Source organism: Sinocyclocheilus grahami, unplaced genomic scaffold, assembly GCF_001515645.1.
Source record: "Sinocyclocheilus grahami isolate Dianchi unplaced genomic scaffold, SAMN03320097.WGS_v1.1 scaffold294.1, whole genome shotgun sequence".
NCBI lineage: Eukaryota > Metazoa > Chordata > Actinopteri > Cypriniformes > Cyprinidae > Sinocyclocheilus > Sinocyclocheilus grahami.
In genome coordinates this window covers 725,136-750,282 of record NW_015505473.1, presented here as the reverse complement: position 1 = coordinate 750,282, position 25,147 = coordinate 725,136, and the positions used below count along the sequence as shown (strand labels likewise).

General features: G+C 37.6%; 2 protein-coding genes across 7 annotated transcripts in view; one reads left to right on the top strand and one right to left on the bottom strand.

Moving 5' to 3' along the window:
- The window catches only part of kiaa1328 (KIAA1328 ortholog), a 26,252-nt gene extending 8,091 nt beyond the window's left edge, over window positions 1-18,161 (top strand). Inside the window, exons 6-13 of one of the 6 annotated variants that reach the window (XR_001610857.1) lie at window positions 3,389-3,513; window positions 5,331-5,359; window positions 6,692-7,195; window positions 7,409-7,513; window positions 9,352-9,470; window positions 9,595-9,712; window positions 13,706-13,848; window positions 17,817-17,894. Coding sequence is in view for 4 of the 6 variants with exons in the window: in XM_016292896.1 (XP_016148382.1) it covers window positions 3,389-3,513; window positions 5,331-5,359; window positions 6,692-7,195; window positions 7,409-7,513; window positions 9,352-9,470; window positions 9,595-9,712; window positions 17,817-18,024 (1,208 nt within the window). In the remaining 2 variants the exon portion in view is untranslated. Of the gene's footprint in view, window positions 1-3,388; window positions 3,514-5,330; window positions 5,864-6,076; window positions 6,182-6,691; window positions 7,196-7,408; window positions 7,514-9,351; window positions 9,471-9,594; window positions 9,713-13,705; window positions 13,849-17,816 lie in introns of all 6 variants that reach the window. The other 5 variants (XR_001610858.1, XM_016292896.1, XM_016292897.1 and 2 more) reach the window with 5 other exon arrangements.
- Window positions 18,162-22,420: 4,259 nt separating this feature from the next.
- The window catches only part of LOC107600881 (CUGBP Elav-like family member 4), an 81,533-nt gene continuing 78,806 nt past the window's right edge, over window positions 22,421-25,147 (bottom strand). The window contains exons 10-11 of the mRNA XM_016292859.1: window positions 24,811-25,007; window positions 22,421-23,213 (exon numbers count right to left, since the gene is read on the bottom strand). Coding sequence (XP_016148345.1) covers window positions 24,880-25,007 — 128 coding nt within the window. The 3' untranslated portion in view covers window positions 22,421-23,213; window positions 24,811-24,879. The remainder of the gene's footprint in view (window positions 23,214-24,810; window positions 25,008-25,147) is intronic.

The window sequence follows — 25,147 nt, the reverse complement described above, 5'->3', positions numbered from 1 at the left end:
AACAAAAGCACAGAGTTGTGTTAGGCTATTTTGATTACCCCAATACAGTCACTTTACAGACAGTGCTCTCATAAAAATAATCTTACTTGTAGGTATAAAATTCTAATTGTCACATTTATTGTCCAACTACAAATATTTCAGCGAAATGTATATTTTTGTCAGAATTATTGCACTCCTATTTAATTGAGCTCTGTCTGTTTGGCGTGCATGCGTGCGGCGGCACTCGTTCACTGAAGTCTAGCGGAGAATCCCAAAGCAGAAGGCTCATGCACTTCTGACAGAAAAATGGAAATATTTCCATGGCTTTCTAACATTTACAGATGGAGAATATACCTGTGAAATGTAAGTTATGCATTCAGGAAGACAGCACATCTCAAACACATTAAACAGCCTAGCGTCTCTGTCAGCGGCACACGCAGCCTTTCTGTCAGAGCATCTTATGGGGCGAGCCGCTTAAACTAATATGCGAAACGAAACTATAAACTATGTCTTACCAGTTTTTAAAGGCCTTAATATAAAGCTTGTCACATGTTTAGAACAAATTGGATCATGCCCTTTCACTGCAGCAGCTCAGTCTGTGTCCTCCGCTATATTTTCAGATGCGCTCGTATCAAACTACTGTATTTCGATATAAACTGTATTGCCTCATATCGAATCACTTATAAAGAAAATATCGATATATCGCACAAACTCGATATACCGCCCAGCCCTAGCTATTGGTAGCCAGTGCAAATTGATGAACAGAACAATGACCTGACCTTACATGGGTTGCGTATGTACATTACCATTTAAAAGTTTGGGCTTCTAAGATTTTTTTGTGTTTTTGAAAGAAGACTCTTCTGCTCAACAAGGCTGCATTTATTTAGTCAAAATGCATTAAAGACTGTGGAATTGTGAAATATTGCACTTAGAAACTGTTTAGAAAAAAGAACTGTTTTTATGCAGTTTTTAGTATTTATAATGTTTTGAGCCCAGAAGCAGCTTTATTCTGCTTCAATAACCAATATTAGGGTAAAACAAAAACAGATGGAATTTGCAAATTTGATTCACCAGAGGCCTTTATATTGCAGTTCTAATTACCATATGAAACTTGTAATTGGGGGATATAAGAACCACTCACTCTCTTGGCTCTTAACTTAAGTTTTTATAGTCGGATGTATTTAATACTTCAATAATTTGAAACTGAACATTAACACAGAGTTAATCATTCATAGTAATTGTATGGCTAATTGTAATTACAGACTTGCTTCTCATTTAAATTGACAGCATTGAATCAGTGGTATCAGTCAATTATTTTTTTATATTACAAATTCAGATGTATGTGTGAATACTGAATGTAGTATGTAATTTAGCAAAATGTTACCAATTTAAGATGCAAGCTATAACATGCAACAAAACAAACTGAAGGGTTTGCATCATATTGATTGGCAACTGTGAGGAGATTATTACACAAAAACTATATTACTTAAATTATTTATTGGACATTAGTGCCCTGGTTATTTCTTAAACCAGGAAGCCACTGTGATTATACCTCTTCATATTGACAACCTGCTTCTTCCATGGTAAAAATCACTAGCACTTGGCCTCTTGTGGGTTAATTTTGTGTTTGTGAAGTTCCATTTTCTTTGTGCAGTATTCTGGAGATTAATACTAGCCTTTGTTTTAAGGTAAGATTTACCACGCTTATCTTATGTGTATTGGATTGAGAGGCTGTTGAGCAGAGGCTGGATTTAGTGCATATTGACATTGTAATAACGGAGATATGAGGACTATAAATAATCTCTATAACGTTCTAACTTTCAGTCGGTTTGATCTGTGTTGCCCCTCTTGAGTTCCTGGGCCTTGAGGTATTATGATGATCGCTGAGAGGTTGTGCTCTACAGCCAGGCTGATTATTAAGAAGAAAGAGCAAAAAAAAAAGTCGCTTTCCATTATTGCTTTCCACGTTGGAAAATTAGATCTACCGAATGGATTTCTGCAGAGCGTGTGAGAGTAAGCGAGCGTATGTCACGCTGTCATTAGTCGGCGCAGTCGCCATGGCTGTGGTTCTGCTCCAGATCTGTTGAGTTCTATATGCAAGCTCTCTCTATCTTACAGCCTGGCATCCTGCCCAGCCAGACCCAGATGGAGGAGTGAGTGAAGCCCTCGCCCCGAAGAAACACTTCTATCTCTTCTCAGCAGTGCTGCTGTCTCTTCTCGCTTTCTTCTCTGTCTGTGCACTTTTTCAGAAAGTCACAAACATGACTCCAGGTATTGGCGGCTGGGATTTAGCCAGAGAGACTCAGATGTCAGGAGCCAGAGAAGAAGTCCAACCGGTCTCCTCCTCTTTTTGATATAAGGACACTGGGCAACCGAGCTCTCAGTGGAAGAAATTTTGAATGCCAGTTCTTTTCCTGTTACACACTAAATTATTCAATTGAAATTTTTATTTTAGGAAGTTTAGATTGTACCTGTCCAGTTGTATTTGGTTTTATTTTGTCTTGGTTTTCACCAAAGCTTTGTGATACCAATTCTGATTTTTCTGCGTTTTCTGAAAAAAACGTTTTTGCCTGACCCACCAAAAAAACACTCCCCAATCTAAAAAAAAAAAAAAACCACCATTTTTTTTTTCTAAATAATAGCCTGTATTTTTACATGAATTACTGTGGTTTTATACCATATTCAGTGTTGGTACTTTTTTTTTTGTCAATTATATAATTTAATTTGAACTGCTTTTTTTTCCTCACCAAAACTGCATGATACCAATTCTGATGTTGTTTTAGGCCTTCTCTGAAAAAAGTTAGAAATGAATTGTGTCTAAACAAATTTGCCTAGCCATCTGAATAACACCCCAAATTAGGGAAACCACCAACTTTCTCAGAATAATAACATGCGGTTTTAAGTACTGTACAAATTACGTTTTATATTTTTATTTATTTATTTTTTTTCAGTCACCCAGTTTTTTTTAATCACTCAACTGACTCACAGACCACTCTTTTTATTTTTTATTTTAATATTTTATTTATTTTTTAAGCCTCCAGTCAACTCACAGACCACAGAAATCATTCAACCACTGATATAGTCCAAGAAAGCATCTTGAAATGTTATTGGTTTTGCCTCTTAGCTTGATAACATCAGCTTTGGGCATTTAAAAAAATATTTGAGTATTTAACTCGACATAAAGCTTGCTTTTGCTGTTACTGGTTACCCTTGGGGCACTACTCTGAGGGAGGTTCTTTCATTTTGTACCTTCTGTATAAAGGCTCCTGCCTACTCGGCATTAGGTTGGCAACACTACAGTGGGGGAAATGGATTACCATGTCTGGCTTGGGAGGGGAGAGAGTTTTAGTTTAAGTGGGAAAAGCGGCAGAGTTATTCAGTGCGTGTTGACCCTTGACCCGCGGCACAGGCCTGCAGCAGCAGTACGGAGAGTGTCAGGAACTGCTGGGACTCTATCAGCAATACCTCTCCCAACAGCAAGAGAAACTCAACAAGTCTATCACCCTACTCAATCAGTCCTGCTCCCACAGCAAGGTGAGTACTAAAAGAGAATGTGCCTGTGTGTGGGAGAGAGCGATAGAGAAAAGCCAGGAATGGCCCAGATTGAACATGTGCGTGCACTGAATTTGTATCCTCTATGCTATGTTAAAATTTTGGCTGATCAGTCATGGCTTTGTATAACCATAACAGGAAGAAATAAATTTGTTTGCCCCACTAACTTAATATCCTGGCAGACCAACCAGTTTATCAGGTGACCGGTGATATTTGTTTGTTTTGAGTTTTTAATATTTGCTAAAATTAACTATTCTGTATATATAACTTAATTAATTTATATAAATATATATATATATATATATACACACACACACACACATAAACTGTAGATATGTATAGTATTGACCTTGAACATGTATAATGGTAACTCACTGCAGGCTGTTGCAAGTTTACCAGTAATTCCCTAAATTAGATTACGCTTATGTCATTTTCCCAGCTACAGGTACCTATTTTTTTTGTATTTGTCCCTCTGTCTTTCACATGGTCAAATAGAGAGATGAGACCACCAAGGTTGCCTGAAACATTAAATGGCATTCATAACTCATTTTACATCTGTAATATGACATTTCAAATTGAAAGAGAATATTTGAAAAAGAAAAATGAATGCTGCAGTTTAATTTTATCTATCTGAAGTTGTTTGGACATCGGCTGAATTCATTGCTCTGGCAGAACATTTAAAAAAAAATATATCTTTACACATATAACTGGAACCATTTTTGCAACTGAACTGTTCATACCAATTCTCAATTTTCCTGAAGAAAAATACATAAAGAAATTTATTAAGAAATGATAAGTGAATTGCATTCAAAAAAGTGCCTGGCCTGAATCTGAATAAAAAGCACTCCAAATCTAGGGGAAACCACCAATTGTCTAGCAATATAAAAAACGACTCTTAGTTTAATACCCTGTTCAAAGTTTATGCTTTTTGTTATTTACTTATTTATTTTTTTATTATTAATCAGCCAATCAACCGGCAGACTCATAACTACACACAAATCTGTCATGCAAATCTTTCATGACAACCAGTGAGTCAGTGACCTATCTTGTCTGAACAGGGTAATGATCAGATATTCAACAAATAAAAAGCCTAAATATCCAGCTCCTTTTATTGCTCAAAACTATCATAGATCTCTGGATTATTCATAACAACGGTTTGTTGCTCACAGCAGGCAATTTGAAGTCCAACAGTAATTGCCTTAAAATGTGTTGAAGGTGAATTTGTTACAAAAGCGCTGTTTTGATGGCTCTAGCGGTGGTGCTTTTAAAGGGGATGGATTTAGAGAAGCAGCCTCTCAGAGAGGGGTTTTGGCATGCTGACACTTTAGCATCTATAACTGTTAACCTGTCAGCACACTAAAACCCTCTCAGAGAGGTTCCATCTCCAAATTCATCCCCTTCAAAGCACTGTCGCTAAAAATATTAAAGCTAAAACAAGAAAACTCACTGACACTAAAAAACTCACATGCTGTTTTAGTTTGGACCGTGCACCCTCCATCTTAAGCTTGTATAAGGAAAATGAGCTTGTCCTCTCTGAAACCTTGGCTGTTAGTAATGTATGTTTACATGCTCCGCAACCTCTTGAATTAGTCAGCGGCCCATTTCTGTCCCCTGAGAGGCGGAAGATTCTCCTTTGTCCTGAATGTTTATCTCTTTGGTGATTGACCTTGGGTTGTTGTGTTCTCTTCGGATGAGCCCACCCTTTCTGACTCCCTTGAGTAAAACCTGCCTTTGTGGCCACATTATTAAATGGTCAGAGTTGACGTGTATACTTTTTGTACCTATGCCCTGTCCCACAGATTCCTAGCAGCGAGGGGGTGGCCAGGAGGTCTTGGGGTGGAAGAGGAACTGCTTTAGATGGATCTTACTTGGACCTCCCTTCATCAGGAAGCAAAACTGATAGAGGTGGGTCAGTGGAGTGCACTCATTCATTCTCAACGGGACCGTTCAGTGCACCCTCCAGCAGTGACCAGAACTGTGAAATCCATGACAGGCACACCAATCACAATTCTGAAGGTGGACGTAGTGATCTTGGCTTCTCCAACAGGGAACCCTCAGCCTGTAATGCCCTGAGGCTGCATGGCACCTCTGAACCCAAGTGCTCTCATCAGTGCCACAGAATGGAAAATGATGGCATGTGTGGTGCTAATCGAACTGGAATAGCACCACTGTCTGGTCGGAAGAACTGGGAAGAGAAACGACGATGTCTGCTCCTGCAGAAGAAACAGCTGGAGATGGAGAGGGAGAGAATTCAAGCTCGGTTGGCTCAACAGGAAGAGAAACTTTTGCTCCAGAACAAGCAACTCCGCCAGTCATACCTTCAGTACAACAAGTAAGAGTCTGGCACAAACCATATGTTTAAATATTATTAGCATTTTTTTAATGCATTGTTTGATTTAAAATAGAGAAAATTCATGCACCTATAAAGTATTTCAGTTTAGTGTGCTGTAACCATGAGGGATAAGTTCAACTGTTTTTGATAGTAACCAACGCAGCCTAACTTGAATTGAACCATGAACATTGATTTAATTTGTCTCTTTTGAAGGCTTCAGCAAGCAACCACAACAGACTTTGAGAGACCTCTAAATGGAGACCGCAGTTTTAATGAGGGTCAACAATCCAGTTTTGTAATGGATCAGTTGACACACAGGTGAAGCTTGTTTTCAAAATTGCATTGAATGCAGAAAAGGGCTGGAGAGATGAATAAATAAATAAATAAAAGTAATATTCAAGTATACTCTATGATTCAAATTTAGGTTCTGTATGATTTGTTTTTTAAAGCTGCAGTCTGTAACTTTTTTTGGTTGAAAATTATCCAAAATCAATTTTTGAGCAAGTACATGGACCAGCCAGTGTTCAAACTTATCGCCTTACTTTACCTCGATTCACAACGGTAAGCTTGTAATAAAGTTCTCTAATTTGAGTGGTACGGGTAGGTTTTCACGGGAAATTCAAGCGTAACGCTGCGTCATTACATCACGTCTGTAAACATAAAGAATTTGTCCCAGCTAGTCTGCTATATTGCACGTGAGGATGCTGCAGGTGACGGATCGTTTATAGCCTTTTCTCACAGCAGCTGGAATAAATGGCGAATTGTAATCCAGAAAGGTCGAAACGACAATCATCAGTGACTGGAGATTCACCCGGGGGTGGCCAGGAGGTCTTGGGGTGGAAGAGGAACTGCTTTAGATGGATCTTACTTGGACCTCCCTTCATCAGGAAGCAAAACTGATAGAGGTGGGTCAGTGGAGTGCACTCATTCATTCTCAACGGGACCGTTCAGTGCACCCTCCAGCAGTGACCAGAACTGTGAAATCCATGACAGGCACACCAATCACAATTCTGAAGGTGGACGTAGTGATCTTGGCTTCTCCAACAGGGAACCCTCAGCCTGTAATGCCCTGAGGCTGCATGGCACCTCTGAACCCAAGTGCTCTCATCAGTGCCACAGAATGGAAAATGATGGCATGTGTGGTGCTAATCGAACTGGAATAGCACCACTGTCTGGTCGGAAGAACTGGGAAGAGAAACGACGATGTCTGCTCCTGCAGAAGAAACAGCTGGAGATGGAGAGGGAGAGAATTCAAGCTCGGTTGGCTCAACAGGAAGAGAAACTTTTGCTCCAGAACAAGCAACTCCGCCAGTCATACCTTCAGTACAACAAGTAAGAGTCTGGCACAAACCATATGTTTAAATATTATTAGCATTTTTTTAATGCATTGTTTGATTTAAAATAGAGAAAATTCATGCACCTATAAAGTATTTCAGTTTAGTGTGCTGTAACCATGAGGGATAAGTTCAACTGTTTTTGATAGTAACCAACGCAGCCTAACTTGAATTGAACCATGAACATTGATTTAATTTGTCTCTTTTGAAGGCTTCAGCAAGCAACCACAACAGACTTTGAGAGACCTCTAAATGGAGACCGCAGTTTTAATGAGGGTCAACAATCCAGTTTTGTAATGGATCAGTTGACACACAGGTGAAGCTTGTTTTCAAAATTGCATTGAATGCAGAAAAGGGCTGGAGAGATGAATAAATAAATAAATAAAAGTAATATTCAAGTATACTCTATGATTCAAATTTAGGTTCTGTATGATTTGTTTTTTAAAGCTGCAGTCTGTAACTTTTTTTGGTTGAAAATTATCCAAAATCAATTTTTGAGCAAGTACATGGACCAGCCAGTGTTCAAACTTATCGCCTTACTTTACCTCGATTCACAACGGTAAGCTTGTAATAAAGTTCTCTAATTTGAGTGGTACGGGTAGGTTTTCACGGGAAATTCAAGCGTAACGCTGCGTCATTACATCACGTCTGTAAACATAAAGAATTTGTCCCAGCTAGTCTGCTATATTGCACGTGAGGATGCTGCAGGTGACGGATCGTTTATAGCCTTTTCTCACAGCAGCTGGAATAAATGGCGAATTGTAATCCAGAAAGGTCGAAACGACAATCATCAGTGACTGGAGATTCACCCCTTAGTCAAAACCAAAATAATTAGTACTGAGAAGTGGCTACAGAAAAAAAGAGAATGCGACCGGGCCATTGCTAAAACAAGAATAAATATCGGCAGGGCTTTTGAAAGGTGGTGTGAACTCTGTGTTTTGAAGGGGTTTAAAACTGATGCAGACGGCTTTTTTTCTGCTGGACAGGTAAGACATTTCAATGGTTCATTGTGTAATTAGGTAACTGTAGCACTTGTTCACTTAATACAGTTATGGAGTTTCTTATGTTGTGCTTTTTTTCTCATCTCGCTATGTTCATTATGATAAAAGATTTATTTAATAGAGAACGAGTTGTAAGGTACTTTAATTTGCTTTTTGGGTTACAAGAACAATTTCTTTATATGAAATTCGAATGGTATGGTATTAGACTGTACAGAAATTGAAATCTACAGGTAAAGCTAATACACACTAAATACACGCACGCACTCACACAATGCTAATGTTATTAACGTCAACAATTTGAAAACAAAGTATAACAATAATAATAATTAGTCACGGTTTGATGTGATATGAGCTAACCGATCAATAGATTTAATCACCATTGATAGCACAATTTATTGTAATGCTTTTTCAGTTGATCAGAACAAAAGTGACAGTTTTTACTTACTTTTTCAGATGACATTCTCCAGTGAAATCTCTTATTTGGGTCATACTTTGAAGATGTAGAATCTGTGAATACAAAGTGCAGTATCCACACCAGTGCGGTGACTGACAGCCACACATTAGATTCATTCACGCTGGAGCCGTGCCGGTGCACAACCCACGCTAGGAAGATAATTCCGCAAACAGCTCCAATTGCAGGTTTTCAAACAGAGATGGCGACAAAGAGGCAAAACTTAATGGACTGCAGCTTTTATTAATACTTTTATGGAGCAAGGGTGCATTAACTTGATCAAAACTGACAGTAAATCCATTTATAATGTTACAAAATATGTTCAATTGAACTTGCTGTTCATGAACGTATCCTGAAAAAATGCATGATTTTCATAAAAAATTAAGGAAATTAATTAAGAATGAACAGTTTTCAGCATCATGAAATGTTTCTTGAGCACCAAAATCAGCATATTAAAATTATTTCTCAAGGATCATGCAGACTGGAGTAATAGCTGCTGAAAATTCAGCTTTTCCATTACAGGAATAAATTATATTTTAAATAATATAAAAATAGAAAAGTTACTTTAAATTGTGATTTAATATTTCAGAATTTTACTGTATTAATTAAATATAGCCTTGGTGAGCAACACCAAACTTTTAAACAGTAGTGTTGACCAATATCTTTGCTCTCTCTCCCTCTTTCTATCTCTCTGTTATTCAGAAGTGAAATAAAAGGAGAGTCACACACTTTGCAGGGAAATGTTCAACCTTCGTTAAGTAACGTACAGTCACAGCAACACACATCAAGTATTGAACAGTCTGCACCCAAGATTTCACAAGGTACATGCACAAGAAATTATGCAGAATATGTTATACCTTTCTGCTGTTATTCCTTTTTACTTCACATCTTTAATTGGAAATTTGCTTTACATCCTTTCAAGCATCTCTAATTTTCTCCCTGCAGATATCTCCATTACCAAGAAGGATATGGCCACCTCTCCTGTGGTTCCACAAAGCTTTCAGACATCTGCTGTTCCCCAAATTTCTCTTTTTGGACTTCCTAGCACTCCAAAGGCTTCCAGGTGAGTTGAGGTGTCCCTCAGGGTTCTGTCTTTGGTCCACTCGTGTTTTCCCCTTGCTATGGATGGGCTTCTTCATACACACATCTAATTCATCCTGTCTAGTTCCCACCCAGCCGTCTAACACAACCAATGTGTTTTTACACACCCTTTCTATATTTTTAGTTGAGCAAAACATTTAATTTTGCCATTTGACAGTTCGGTCAACTACCAATTTCTGTAGAGAGGCTGCTGTTGCAATTTAAAGATGGGTGGGGTATGGTGCTTGAGAGAAGCCACTCTCAGGAAACTCAGTGAAAAGACCCATACCAGTAAATACAATTTAACAAGTTCAATTCAGAAAGGAGTGAAAAGAGGGAAATGACAGCAATTTTGGCTCAACAGCACAGCGGGGGCCAAGCCTGTGTATTAATTGTGTTCTTGGGGTCCCTGTCTCTGTGATAGAGCTTCTTAATGCATGCATGTGAAAAAGGAGAAGGGGTGGGAGCAGTGATGTATGGGGGAATCAGAATAAAACAGGGAAAAAGGGAGAAGAAGCAAAGAAAGAGGAAAAAAAGAGGAAGCTGGTCTGGGCCGAACGCAGTGCGAAGCCTGTTTGATGAGTTAAATGAAGATTTTTGCCGGCCAGCGCTGAGGCTGACAGGAGCCAAGCTGAGTCCCATTAGCTGGCATAGCAGGGCCCAGCAGCAGGTGTAATTGAACCGAGTCTTCCAGCCTGGGCCGAGAACGCGGCGCCTCCCTCAGCTTAATGAGAAAGAGTGAGGCAGAGAATGAATCACTGACCGCTAGCGCGAGACACACTCTGGGATAGAGAAGGAAATTCATTACCGTTTTCTTTTAACGTAGAAAGGTAATTAATGTGACAGCATGTCTTTTTTTTCCCTCCCCCAACCCCCACAGCATGAGCATGTCTCGTTTAGCATGCCATCTCTGAAAAATGCAGTTTATTTGTAAGTCGTTTGTAAGGCGTATTTCTTCTCTTTTTTTCTAGGAGAAAATGTACTGACTTCAGAAGTAATTGCCTTTTTTCTCCCTGTTATATGTTGTGGTGAATATTTTGCATTAATATGTTCTTTTCTGTCTCAGACGTTTCATTACCGAGCCAGAACTTTTACAGGGGCTGGGAAAATTAGGCTGCTTTGTGTGCAGCTATGATATTTGTGGGAGGCATACCAAGAGAATGTCAGAACTGACAGGGAATTGAATACTCGCGTATGCATAATATGTATCGGGGAACTTGAGAAGGGCCAAATGTGAACTAAAGACCAGGGCAGAGATGTTTCTCTTAATGAACAGTCAAACTGTTGAATTTCAAGTAGCCATTCCAGATTCACCTTTATTTGTGACATCAAGCAGCTTTAACGTTAAAGATACGTGATAAAATAGCCATTGGAATAGTTTTTTTACTTACACATTTCTCTTAGGACTGTGAATTGATTCGATTAGAAGATTTTAATTGAAGGAATTAATGATTTGCCGTGGTTAAGAAATCACACATCAATATTTAGAGTCTCTAAACTAGGAAAATAATAAATATAAATTACATTGACAGCACAAATATCTGTACATATGACATGCAATTCATATTTTAATTTAACAGGACATATTTGGAATCATGGAAAACCTTCCTTTGTCCCAGTAATACCAAACATGAACTCTGAGATTACCACATTTATGCCAACCAGCACTGTGGAAAGTCTATGTATGTAAGATAAATATTTTATTGTTGCCCACTGTCTGGAAGGTACCTTTGCATTATTCAAAACCAAACCTGATTTGAGGAAATCAATGAAGTGTGTCATTTTATAGTTTATTTATTTATTTAAGAAGCCAGAGGTTGGATGCCAGCAGTCTTCTGAACAACCTCAGGTCTGGTCCAGGGTCTAATGGGTCTGATGCTGTATGGACACACTTTTGAAGAACAACCTATAGCTGTCAGCCCACAATGAATCAATAGACAAGCATTTTATTACTACAAGTTTGCTTAAAGGAAAAAAAATGCCCTGAGAAAAAAAAGCTCAGGTTAATGAAAATGATTATGAATATCTCCTGTCTGCTATAGATCATACCATTTCACTCAATCTTAAATAGGTAGTTTTCTTTGATTGGCAGTATCCTTGGGGTGTGTGAACTCCAATGCTGATTCTTGCATGGTAACACACTTAAATTGGTCTTGTCTTTCAAATTCTTGTTAAAGCAAGTGTCACTATATCTTTAATAAATAGTTGGTGGTAATGATTTGGAACTTTAAACTTCAACATGTTTGTCATCCCGCATCATTTGTGGAGTTGAATGATTGAGGAGAGGTCCGTGTTATTATTTTCTTAGCAACCAGACTTTCGATCTTTAAGGTTTTCATATGGTGGGTGATAAAACTTAAAATCTTGTACATGTAAATTAATAAAGAGTTCAGAAAGACTGTGGTGGGCTCTTTTGACACTGTTCAGCATCCTCCGTAAACACCATAGAAACCAGACAGCAATGCTTTAGCAACTATGTAACAATATGCCAAAAACAACAATTTATTTTTAATAATATTTAAAAAGATTTATGTTTATTTAATATTTATATATAATTATATAAAAAGCCCCATCGTCGTGATGTGTTTTGCATGGCAAGCTCCTCACATTTCCCTTTAGAAATATAAAAATCTTGTGTGAGTTGATCTCGCTCAGGAGAGTGGACTGTAAGTGTCACAGAACGAGAAGGAGATGAATTATGCAGTCAGACTGATAAAACTCCACAACCTCCGTAAGAGTCGTCAAAACAATACACTTATCAAACCACGTCCTTCTTTCAAATAACTTCCACCTTTTTAAATTAACCTGTGCAGACTTGGGCCGTCTTTTGTGAACTTCTCTTACTTTAGAAGAGGAAATTTGTTTAAAATTGTGTATCTTATTAAAATTTTCAGGGCTGGTTTGATAGAGCCGAAGTGAGAAATGTCAGTGCTCCTGTTCATGGCCTGTGCTTCTCCTCAGCTTACTATTGATTTGGAAGAAAATTGACATGCAGTTTTGTCTGTATTTGCCGTTTTAGAATTTTTTTATATTACTGTTTGGGCTACAAATTTGTTTGGGCTCTCAGGCGTGACAGACATTTTTAATGAGAGCAGTAAAATAACTGGAGTCTGGAAACTGATAAACTGTCTTTTGTTTGGAATTATTGAAGTAGAACCTGATTCTTTCTCTGTCTTTCACCCTCTCTCTGTATTTTACTCCTCCTCGCTCTCATTGATGTGAGTAGGAGTTTTTTTTATGCCCATGTTTGCAAAATTAGTTAACCTGTAGAGATTCTAGTATATTCTTTATACTTTTGTATGATTTCCAAAAAAGTATCGCGCATATATATACACACACACACACACACACACACACACACACACACACACACAGTATATATACAGTGGTGTGAAAAGGTTTTTGCCCCCTTCCTGTTTTTTTTATTTTTTGCGTATTTGTCACACTTAAAAGATTCAGATCATCAAACTAATTTTGATATTACACAACGATAATGCAAGTAAATACAAAATGCAGTTTTTAAATGATGATTTCATTTATTAAGGGAAAAAAGCTGTCCAAAACTACGTGGCCCTACATGAAAAATTAATTGCCCCCTCCTGTTAAATCATGAAAGAACTGCAATTAACCACATTATTTTAGAAAGCTGAGTTAAATTTCACTAGCTACACGCAGGCCTGATTACTGCCAGACCTGTTGAATCAAGAAATCACTTAAAAGTGTGACAAATATGCAAAAAAATAAAAAAACAGTAAGGGGGGCAAAAACCTTTTCACACCACTGTATATATATATATATATATACACACACACACACAGTATATATTCATTTTTAAAATAATAATAATATTTGATTAGTTGTTTATATATTTTCTCTTTTCAATAATTCAGGAATTCACTATTTAATTGTATTTTTCTCTTCAGTAATCTGGTTACTTACTGCCATCGTTCCGCTCACATCTGCTTTTCTATTTCAGGCATCTTGAACTCTGTTCCTAACCCCTACTGATCCGTTGAGTGAACAGATAGCGTTTGGGATTAGCAAACCTCCTCTTAAGTGATATTAATGTCTCATGGTCATTCACCAGTGGACCTTGTGAAAAGCAATGAAAGCATTTGGGTAAATATGACTGCCAAACACATTAGCATTCTCTCCGGCAATTTCCTCCTACCAACGCCCTAACATCCCCCTCCCCCGCCAAAACTACACCTACCCCTTCCCTTGTTATAGATTGTGACCGGCGGTAAGAAATGCATTATTCATATCGGCAATGTCGTCCGTTGATGGATGGCTGTTTGAGAGGCCTGTCCGTTAAATAAATCAACAAATAAAAATGCTAATTCTCACATTTCAAGAGGGAGCCTTGCCAAAGTCCCACCCCATCAGCCATCCACCCTCAGTGTAAGCTCTCCTTCTCTTTCCCTCTGATCCAAATGTGCAAAAGAATTGTCGGATGGCAATCGATTGTCATTCGCCAAAATGACAAAATGAGATTCCCGGATTGGACATTACTATCATTGTTATAGGACTGGATGTAAATGAAACCTAGATTCAAGTTTCAGGCTTAAAAGCAAAAGAACATTAAGCAGCTTGATCTATTATTATGTCATGAAATATTTGTAATTTGTTTTTTATCGTGAGTGAATATATGAAGTTGCATACTGACATTCAGCGAGCAAGTCTCTTTCTCAAACAGTCTTGTAACTGGCTCTGTAATCGCTTGCAAATGAAACATACCTGACAGATAAAATGCAAATGTTGTTTGTGTCTGTTAGTTAAGAACATAATTCTTGGAACATATTTATTGCAAAGTAATTTCATTAAGAAAACTCAATTTATACAAAATAACAGCAACATCAAAAGCGAGTACTCCGAAACATTCAGTGTAAAACTGCAGGAGTGAAATGAGACGTTCCTGATTATGTATGTATTACTGGAATATGGGTCGATAAGTTAACTGTGCAAAAACAACATAAGAGTGGAAGTCTGCATTAACTGTTTTATGTAATCGCTGAAATGCAGTTGGGTTCAAGAATTGTAAAGGTGCAATGTACTTCTCACTAGGGCTGTATCATAAAATATCATGATGAAGAGAAGGAAAATTAGAAGTGCTTCCTTGGCAACTAACTGAAATAAGTTGAAGTACTACATTTTTTGATATTTCTCAAAATTGCACTTGATATGGAGTTGCTGCCTTTGTAGGTTGTTCCAGATCTATCCCTTGTGAAGAACCCTTCATATGGGCTGTAGACAGCATGGCAGCTCTCTAGGGTTTGGACCAGAGCTCTTGTGTTTGTCTGATAGCAGTGTGCAGAACAGCCAGTATAGTACAGCATATGTAGGTTTGCTAATGGTGAATGGTTGCGGCCTCCAGAGTTCAGGGTCAGAACCGTAACAGCGGTTAACAAACTGTCCTGGGTCCAGGTGGTCTGTCTAAGGACCAGCTTCTCAGAGGTCTTCTCAATGTGTGAAGTGAGATCAACTGGTCTGCAGTCCTCAGGGAACCGGGGGTTTCCAATCTTTGGCAGCAGAACAATGCAGGATGTCTTCCAGAGCTAGGGCACCTTCATCAGTAACAGTGTGAGGGAGAACAGGTGCTCAGGAACCCCACCGCGCTGGCTGTGTGAACATGTGTTCAACACTCTGGGGATCAATCCGTCTGCCTCAAAACTCATCTTTACCTGTGCAGAGATTCTCCAGTTCGCTCAGTCCTCACCTGGTCAACTGAATTAGACAGTTGAAGGATGGGAGGTGTAGGCATAATTTTCGATTTTAAGAGATAGTTCACATTAAAGTGAAGAGCCTGTCATTATTTGTTTCAAATCTGTAGTTAGCAAGCCTCAAAAATGACAACATTTTCCACATTTATTGTTGTTCGACAAATTTTCGTTGGCAAATTCCAGTTATTTCAATAGTAATTTTGCACGAGGGTGAAAGTTTTCTCTACACAGATTTCACTGTGGGTTCAGCTTGGTTACGTGGATTTGCAGCGTTGATCAAACAAAAAAGCTTTTGGTATGTGACTTGTGTCTTTATCGTTTCATCACTAATTAGAAAATTGAAATTTTTTGCAGGCAAAATTTCACAGAATAACTGCACCTTAAAAGTAGTCCATACATATGTGCTATATTCACTATATTCTTCTGTAGTCATTTGATAACTTTTGTGAAAAACAAACTCAAATTGAAATATTTGTTGAAAATTGTCCCTTTTCGTGCACGTTAGTGTTGTTGTTTTGAGTCTTAGTCCAGTTTTAAATGTCCTTTTTAGTTTTTTAGTCAACCTACACTCTTAAAAATAAAGGTGCTTCAAAAGGTTCTTCAAGCGATGCCATAGAAGAACCATTTTTGGTTCCACAAAGAACTATTCAGTCAAAAGTTCTTTAAAGAACCATCTCTTTCTTACCTTTTTATAATCTGAAGAAGCTTATTTCGCCACAAAGAACCTTTTGTGAAACAGAAAGGTTCTTCAGATGTTAAAGGTTCTTTATGGAACCATTTAGACAAAAAGGTTCTTCTATGGCATCGTGAAGCACCTTTAGTTTTAAGAGTGTATCCTGGTTTATTTTTAATGAATTTCAGAACATTTTTGTCTAGAATACTTGTATTTTATTCTTGCTGCATAATGCTTAAAGTGTTAATCCCAATTATTTTGCTCAAATGTTTAATCACAATTACTGTTCATGATTATTGTCATGAATTATTGCACTTTTATCTATAAGCACAAATGAAGAGAAAGTCCACTCATACGATTAGTTTATTTTGCCTCATCTAGTTTCGGCTCATCTTTTTTCATCAACAATATTGCTTTATGTTGATATAGTCACTGTTAGTCAAAATCTAGTGTGCTGCCACTGATGTTTAAAACATAATTTTAAAGCACCATAGAGACTCTTCTCAACATAAGGTTAGCCAAAAAGGTAGGCAGCGTTAATATCTTAATATTACTTGACAAAATTCAAGATATTTTCTGGTTAAGGCAGTACCAAAAAGCATTGCGCCAAGCTTAGTGAAAAAAATTAATCCAAAATGGAGAAGATGAGATTTATATGCATAGATTTCATTCATTACTGACATATAAATAGGTCAATCTTAAAATAACCATTTTATCCTTCACGTTTAGATAAGCAACATGCTACCGTTATACTCTACTGGAATAAATTGTGAATCGAGTCTTGCAGTACGTGAGGAGTTGTTGTCTATATTAATTGTTCCAAATAATTCACTTTTGAGGTTCCATCTTGGAAAGGATGTTGTCCTAGATGGCAGAGCTTTAGAACAGAGCTAATGGGTTTCCTGAGAAGGATGGAAGTTTGAAGTTCAGACAACCTTTAATTTCTATTTACCTTTCTGTGGAAATATTTTCAGGTATAGCCAATACTTTCATGATTTCAGACCAAAAACGTGTCAGACACCAAGGAAATAGTGGATGGCATGCATCTCAGCGTCCTGGATAATCACAGCTATCATGGTTGTGAAGCAAATACTGCTTTCATATGTCAGAGGCACTCAGTGGATGACACCGTTTTCTGCCTCTCATGGGAGCTGAGATCCCTCAGACACACACACACACACATGCACACATACATCTGTATGAATACCCACTCATCCCCTCTGCTGCATGGATGCAAATCAATGCTGTTTAGAATGAGCAGTGAATTATGTTATCAGCATCAGTGGAGCGTGCTTTAAGAATTCATGTTTTATATCTGAAATGTGCGCGTCTGTACTCAATGAATAATTTATTAAGCACCTCGACTGAGGGGTTGAATCTTTATTAGCTTAATCTTTGTTTATTTATTTATCTCCTCACTCGGCTCTCAGTTTTCCTTCCAAACTAGGAAAAAACAAGCTGACTTGTTCTTCATATGCACCCTAAGGCCACATGTTTCACAGCCTGTGAACTCTGTCGTCTATTCAGATGCAACAATGTTGTTTTTATGTAGGGGAGTCTGAGGATGTACAGCATTCCGAGTGCTATGTACATTTTCATGCTTTTATTTATATCACATTTGTCCACTTCCGTTTTAGTTCATAAAACAATTCTATGACATTTTCGCTGAGTGATGTTTTTTTTTTCATTGTTAGGTTGGATGACTCTTTGATTGAGCTGTTGGACATTATCAGCCCCGTATCCAACACAGAAAGGTACCGAATCAACCCCTCATCCCGGAGGGGTTTCGTCGCCCCTCAGTCCTTTCAGAAGACTCTTCTCTCTCCTTGTGGCCCCAATCGGTCCTCTCTGCAAGACCTGGAGGAGAGTGAGATCTTAGAAGACATCTTTTTCATCTGTTGAAGGGTTATAATGGCGACTCAGATTGATTGTAGGAATAATTGAATTTGAATGATCATTAATTATTCATGTGCTCTTAATTCTGCCTTTTAAATCGCTTCAGTGTCTTGAAATAATTATGGTCTTCATTTTTAACTTTTTTTTTTTTGCGCTATTCTTTTATTTATTTATCTCCTCACTCGGCTCTCAGTTTTCCTTCCAAACTAGGAAAAAACAAGCTGACTTGTTCTTCATATGCACCCTAAGGCCACATGTTTCACAGCCTGTGAACTCTGTCATCTATTCAGATGCAACAATGTTGTTTTTATGTAGGGGAGTCTGAGGATGTACAGCATTCCGAGTGCTATGTACATTTTCATGCTTTTATTTATATCACATTTGTCCACTTCCGTTTTAGTTCATAAAACAATTCTATGACATTTTCGCTGAGTGATGTTTTTTTTTTCATTGTTAGGTTGGATGACTCTTTGATTGAGCTGTTGGACATTATCAGCCCCGTATCCAACACAGAAAGGTACCGAATCAACCCCTCATCCCGGAGGGGTTTCGTCGCCCCTCAGTCCTTTCAGAAGACTCTTCTCTCTCCTTGTGGCCCCAATCGGTCCTCTCTGCAAGACCTGGAGGAGAGTGAGATCTTAGAAGACATCTTTTTCATCTGTTGAAGGGTTATAATGGCGACTCAGATTGATTGTAGGAATAATTGAATTTGAATGATCATTAATTATTCATGTGCTCTTAATTCTGCCTTTTAAATCGCTTCAGTGTCTTGAAATAATTATGGTCTTCATTTTTAACTTTTTTTTTTTTGCGCTATTGACGTATTCAAGGTTTATTTTTGCCTTAATAAAATGTTTATTAATAAATGGTGTTGTTTATTCAGTCACAGATGGTTGGGCAGCAGCACCATTAAAGTCCACAGGCTTTCCAAGGAACTAACTTGGCAACATATATGTTTAAAGAGCTTCTGAAGAACAGTTGCTGTGATCTGTAAGGCATAATCCCACTGTCAGCTGATGAAATGAGAAATTCTCATAACAGTGACTAGTCAGAAAGATGCATTTCTAGTCAGCACTGTGTTTTCCACAATATTCATGAGTCATTGAATTTTATGCATATATTAACAAATATATTTTTTTCCACAGGGGGTGTAGCATGATTTTTAATGTGTCCCCTCACTTTCCTATTCCCCTGCTCTTCCAATATACACTGCATATATGCTTTGATACTTCAAACTCGATGTGGGAGCATCAGTATATGCAATGGGATTCAGCCAAACATTGCTCCAGGGCTATTGGTCTGATTTGATCTGAAGTGTTGTAAAGAAAGTTTCAGAGAGGCACCCGTGTGTGTGTGTGTAAACCCTCCGACTTTGAAGTGGTTTCAGAGTACATCAGTCGTGCCACAAATCCATAAAAAGAGAGAAAGAGATAAAAACAACTCATAAAAAGGCTTGTATAGACATACAGCAGGAAATGGGACAAGCATAATGCTGCTTTATTCTACACTGTGCTTTATTACTGGGCTTAAGCGGAAACGCGTCATTCAGTAAAATTACAAAAGAGAGTCTAGGGACCAGAGAAACGTGGAGTTGAGAACAGGGCAGGAGCTGCGGCAGCACTCCGACTGCTAATACAGCTCAATCTCTTTGTGATAGGCTTGGCAAAAATCCACAGATACCACCCAGCACACTCAACTGTGCTCAAAATGTCTGAAAATCTTTTTTTTTTTTTTTGGTTGGTATTTTTCTCTTTTTTTTAAACCCCATTTTACTGCATTGTTTCTGTAAGTTCTGACGAGTTGAAGACAGTTAGTGCTAATGAAGAATGGCTATAAAACCAGAGTTGCTGAGAGTCTGATGGATTAGTGCAGTTTTTCTTCCTTTTTTCCCCCAATGTGTTTGAAAAAGCAGTGACGCAAATCGGAGTTCTGACAGATGCATGGAATCGCAGAACAGAAGAAAACTGCAGACAGTTCTAAGAGGTGCAGCAAAAACTTTTGACACCAGTCCTTCAAGAGTTCTACATTCTCCATAAAGGATTACCCTGATTCTGCCAGTTGCATTGTTCCATTGTGTCTCACAATACAAAAACATGTAAAAATATATATAAAAAAAAGCAGTTTAAATGACAAAATGATATTCGGTGCGTTACAAACATAAAAATTACAACCGTTGAAATGATAAAAGTACATATATTAGTACTTCAAAATGGAAAAAAATAATTTAAATGACATTTGAAGAAAAAAAAAGAATGAATGAATACATAAATAGGCAAATAAATAAGCATGTTGGCAGCAGTTCTGAAAGTGACATTAATGTTCGGATCAAATCTGATTGGCTCTTATGTTCCATAATTAAATACCTTACAACCATACTGCATCTCCAAGGACTAGAGTTTAGCTGTTTGAATTCAGTGTTTCATTTTTGTCTATCAATTTTCTTAGTCATCCAGTCCTTCTAGATAGAAGTAAAATACTATAAATTATGCAAACCTATATACAGAGGAACAGAGCAAAAAAGAGAAGAAAAAAAAACATTTACAGTATATTCAGTAGTTCATGTATATACTTATATATATTTATAATAACATTTCTGTTCTGTCTTGTCGGTTTTGTCAACTCTACATTTCCAGATTGCTATGTAAACAGTTGCAGCTGAGAAACGGAGGAAGATGATGAGCGTGAGAGACAGATGCTGAGAAAGACCGAAAGAGAGAGAAAGACAGGTGACACTGAAATCCAACAGACGGAATGCATATCCTTGCAAAAGATCCTGGAATACCTGAATGATCATGTGTCGGAAAGATCTAGAAGGCAAAATACAACATTCTCGGAACCCGTCTGACGACGCGTCGATTCAGAACTGGATTCCCCTTCGAAATGAGGTGAACTAACTACTGCTTCCCAGCCCCCCACTGTACAGACGCTTTACTCCTCGGTAAAGCTGATTAGCCAGCTCTGGAATTATCATATATTTACAATAGTGCCATCTTGTATAATAGGTCAGTTGCAAAGCATAACCAAAAATCGTTAAAGTCCTTAATTTGCAATAACAAGAAATTCAAAAACTCGCGTTCCATCCTCAAACATGGAAAACTCCTCTCGAATCTGTCTGAACACTGAAGCAGCACATGTAAACACGTGATGTGATGCGGATTCTGACGATACTTGTGCAAAACCTACATAATGCCCACTTCATTGTAACCGTAAGCAGAACGTCGAGTGGGTGTAAATCGGTAAATGGCGGTGTCAAGCTGCACAGGTTTGTCATGTCAACAGATATTTGAAGGCTTCGCTGTTAGCTGTAGCTATAGTAGTTTTCTTTTTTTGTCTTTTTGATTTTGTAAAGAAGAAGAGTGTTTCTGTTGTTTTGACATCATAATAATAATGAATGGCTGCTAGCGGTGTCGTAGCACAGTGCTGCCAGGTGCACGGACGCACTGCTGACGATTCGACGGCGCATGCGCGAACAAGGCGATCGAAGTAAGAAAAACCGCCAGGCGTTCGTTTTTAAAGCCAGCGCTCTGTTCGAATGAAAACGTCGTTTGTTTGCGAATGTTTGCAGAGGCGGGAGGCAGATATGTCCGCATTCTGTACTAGTTCGTAATGATCCTGATTCTCTTTAAACTCTCTTACGAGAGGAGGCCTTTTTGCATTTGTAAGTAGCATATACACATATATACACAAACGGAATCAGTTTTCCTACCCTTGTGTGTGTGTGTGTGTGTGTCTGTGTTGGCGGATAAGGAACGTTATATCGGATCGAGAGGAATGCCTGCAGATTGCAGCTGCCGATTTGAGATTCTTCCCAGTGGTAAAAGTCCAAAGCAGAGCAGTGGTTTCAAACTCCAGCTTAAATCTACAAAAAAAAAAAAAACCTTACAGCTCTACATATTGAATAGTCGGTTTCTATATATACACACACATATATAAAATATATGCATATAAATACATATATGGGTTTTGGGATTAATATCGTATGTATCCATATATATGCTGTACATGTGCATAAATATGAATACATATTGCTTGAACGTCTGCTATACATATACATATTGTATGTACGGTATATATAAACAGGACTGTTTATCTCAAACCTCTGGTCTCTTAACTACAAGGTCGGGACATAAGATAGAAAAGGTAAGGCTGCATTATGGAACAACCCTTCCCATGCACCCTTTCTCTCACCACAGAGAAAACTAGAAGAGAAATAAAAATAAATATTTTTCATTTTGAGCAGTAATTGTAAACTAGCGAAGTGAGCGGCCTCAATGGGCCATCGGAAATAGTTCTGCCAGTATTCAAAAGCATATCAGCAATCTATATGTATGCATTTATGCATATAGTCATATATGTTCTTTTTATACATATATCCTTTTTTTTTTTTTTTTTTTTTAAATACAACTCTTAAACCGATTGGCACAGCAAGAGATGCAGTGGTCCGATTATGTTACAGGTATGAGTCTTTTTTTTTTTTTTTTTCTGTTTCATTTGTGATAAAAAGGTTTGGTCATTTGGTCCCTACACAACTAAGGAATGACAGGTAAGTCTCCCAGCGGACGGAGGCTGCGGTTTGTGGCAGCCGTTGCCCCTGGAAACGGACAGGCACTCCAAGAAAAAAAGTTGGCCATCCCGAGTCGAAGCAAGTTCTTGTCCTGAATTGTCACATCCTTCCAAAAAGTTCTGTCTTTCAAGTTCTTGTTCTTTTTTTAATCCGTTTTGTTGGTTTCTAAAACAGTTCTTTAAAAAGTTTTCCCAAAGACGTGTTCAATATTACATGATTCCCATCTAAAAGTCTATCTTAGTTTTAAAAAGTGTTTTTTCCATACTACTTATTCATAGATTCGGAGCCATTTAAGGGCTTACATTGTTTTTCTTTTTCTTTTTTTAAATATATATATATATATATATATATATTGTGTTGGTCTTCAGTAGTGTGTCCTGTGGTCCTGCAAAATAAGGGCTCGGGGGTTCGGAGAAGGGAGTACGGTATGGTCCAGTAACACCGCGGCTCCCCTGAGTTAAACACTGAAGTCCAAAAAGGTCCATTGAGCCTGGTGGTGGTATATCACGCAGCTACGTCCTCCTCATGTCCCGCTTCAGCTCTATTGTATCCCCAGCCCCGATGATCTTGATCTGTTGTGTTTTCAAATACATTTGGCATGTTATCAACATGTGTTCCAGCTCTACAAAACCTAGGAAGGAAACACAAAAAGAACAGAAGCATTTAAAGGTATGAAATGAAAATTCATCTCATCTAGTCATGCACGTGTTTTAATTTATTCATTCATTTTTTTTGACCTTATAATGTTTAATCACATTGTCATAACTGGATCTTCTGGTGAAAACATCACACTTGTCTGCTGATGTGCTGTTTCATTGTGACTTTAAAGACCACATATGGTGGCTTTTAATCTATGCTTGTTAGCTTAGTCCATCTGTTGCTGCTGTATTAAACATTTGACAAACATTAAAAACATTTTTTTAATAATGTTTTATAGTAATTATGGTTTTATTTGTTCATAATTATTCATGCAATTAATTAATTAGTTAATTATATTATTTAATTTATTATAATATAATAGATATAATTACATAATATAATTATTTTTCATTTTTCAAAATGGTCCAAAAATCATAATTTTGCATAAAGAGCTACTATACTAAAGTTAATAATTTTTATATTAATTGCTTATTTTTTATAATTATTAATACAATTAATTATTACGTAATTTTTTATAGTAATTATGGGTTTATTTGCTAATTAATGCAACTAATTAATTAGTCAATTGTATTATTTAATTTATTATAATATAATAGATATAATTATATATATATATTATAATTATAATATAATAGATATAATTATTTTTAATTTCTCAGAAAATAATAGCTACTATACTAAAAATAATGTTTATATTAATTATTGCTTATTATTTTGTTAATTATTAATAAATATAAGTATAATATTTAATGTATTATAATATTATTTATATAATTATATAAATTTTTTCTCTTCTGGGAAAATGGGCAATAAATACAAAATATTTGTATTAATCAAGCTATTCAACAAAACTGCACACACACACGCACACACACACACACACACACACACATATATGTCAGCAAAAATATATGAAGAGTTCATTTGCAAAAGCAGAGAGCTCAGTTTTGAACAATTTTCAAAAATCATGTTTTTCATTGTGCATTCCAATTAATCTCAAACTGCAGTTGGGTTATTTTGATTAGGTTAAAAAACAAGTAAAAATACAGTTAACTAACACAAAACACAATAAAAACATAACATAATGGAAAAACATGATTTTTGAAAAAGTAGTGATCTGTTTTTGCAAATAAACTTCATATATATTTTAATAATAAAAAAATCAAATTTAGACATTGTCTGACGTTTTGATTCTTTATATTGTTATAATGATGTTTAGCTATTTTGCTGTAAAACGACAGAAATAAGCAAAATGATTTTTGCAGTGTATCTGGAAAAGGGTTTAATGTATGTGGTCAGTGCTGAGATGTGCAGGAGCCGTACTGTGTGAGATGCCTCACTAGCTGTGTAAGTAGATAATAGCCTGGCCCAGTTAAAAGGCATCAGCAGGGTAAATTAATGACACAGCATTGATTTTCCATCTTCATTTAGATGAGGAGATGTGAGATGATCTGAGATACATGGAAACGACTAATCTTTCTCCTTCCGTCACAGCCCTGCCCCAGACTAGAGATGTGTCAGTATGTGTGTATCTTTGTGTCTTTTGGCTCCAAGGTGATTTGGCTAACCTATCGTTCCCTGTGTGCAGCGGCGGCCTTCACCCCCAGGGTCAGGGGTGGCTGGGGGGAGGGACGGGGCTAATATGGGCGGTTGGCGTCCTTTGGCCTCTTCAGCTGCACTTTGAGTCTCTTCATGCCGATCTGAAAGCCGTTCATGGACTGGATGGCGGCCTGAGCGCTGCCTGGGTTATCAAAGCTCACAAAGCCTGGAGAACGAAGGGAGAAAGATGGAGACAGAGAGAGGACGACAGGTTAGCACCAGATGGATGAGAAGGTAATGCGATGGACAGATGGACGTTAGATAGGATTGTGGGAAGGTGGAGTTGGGGGGGGGGGGGGGGGGTTG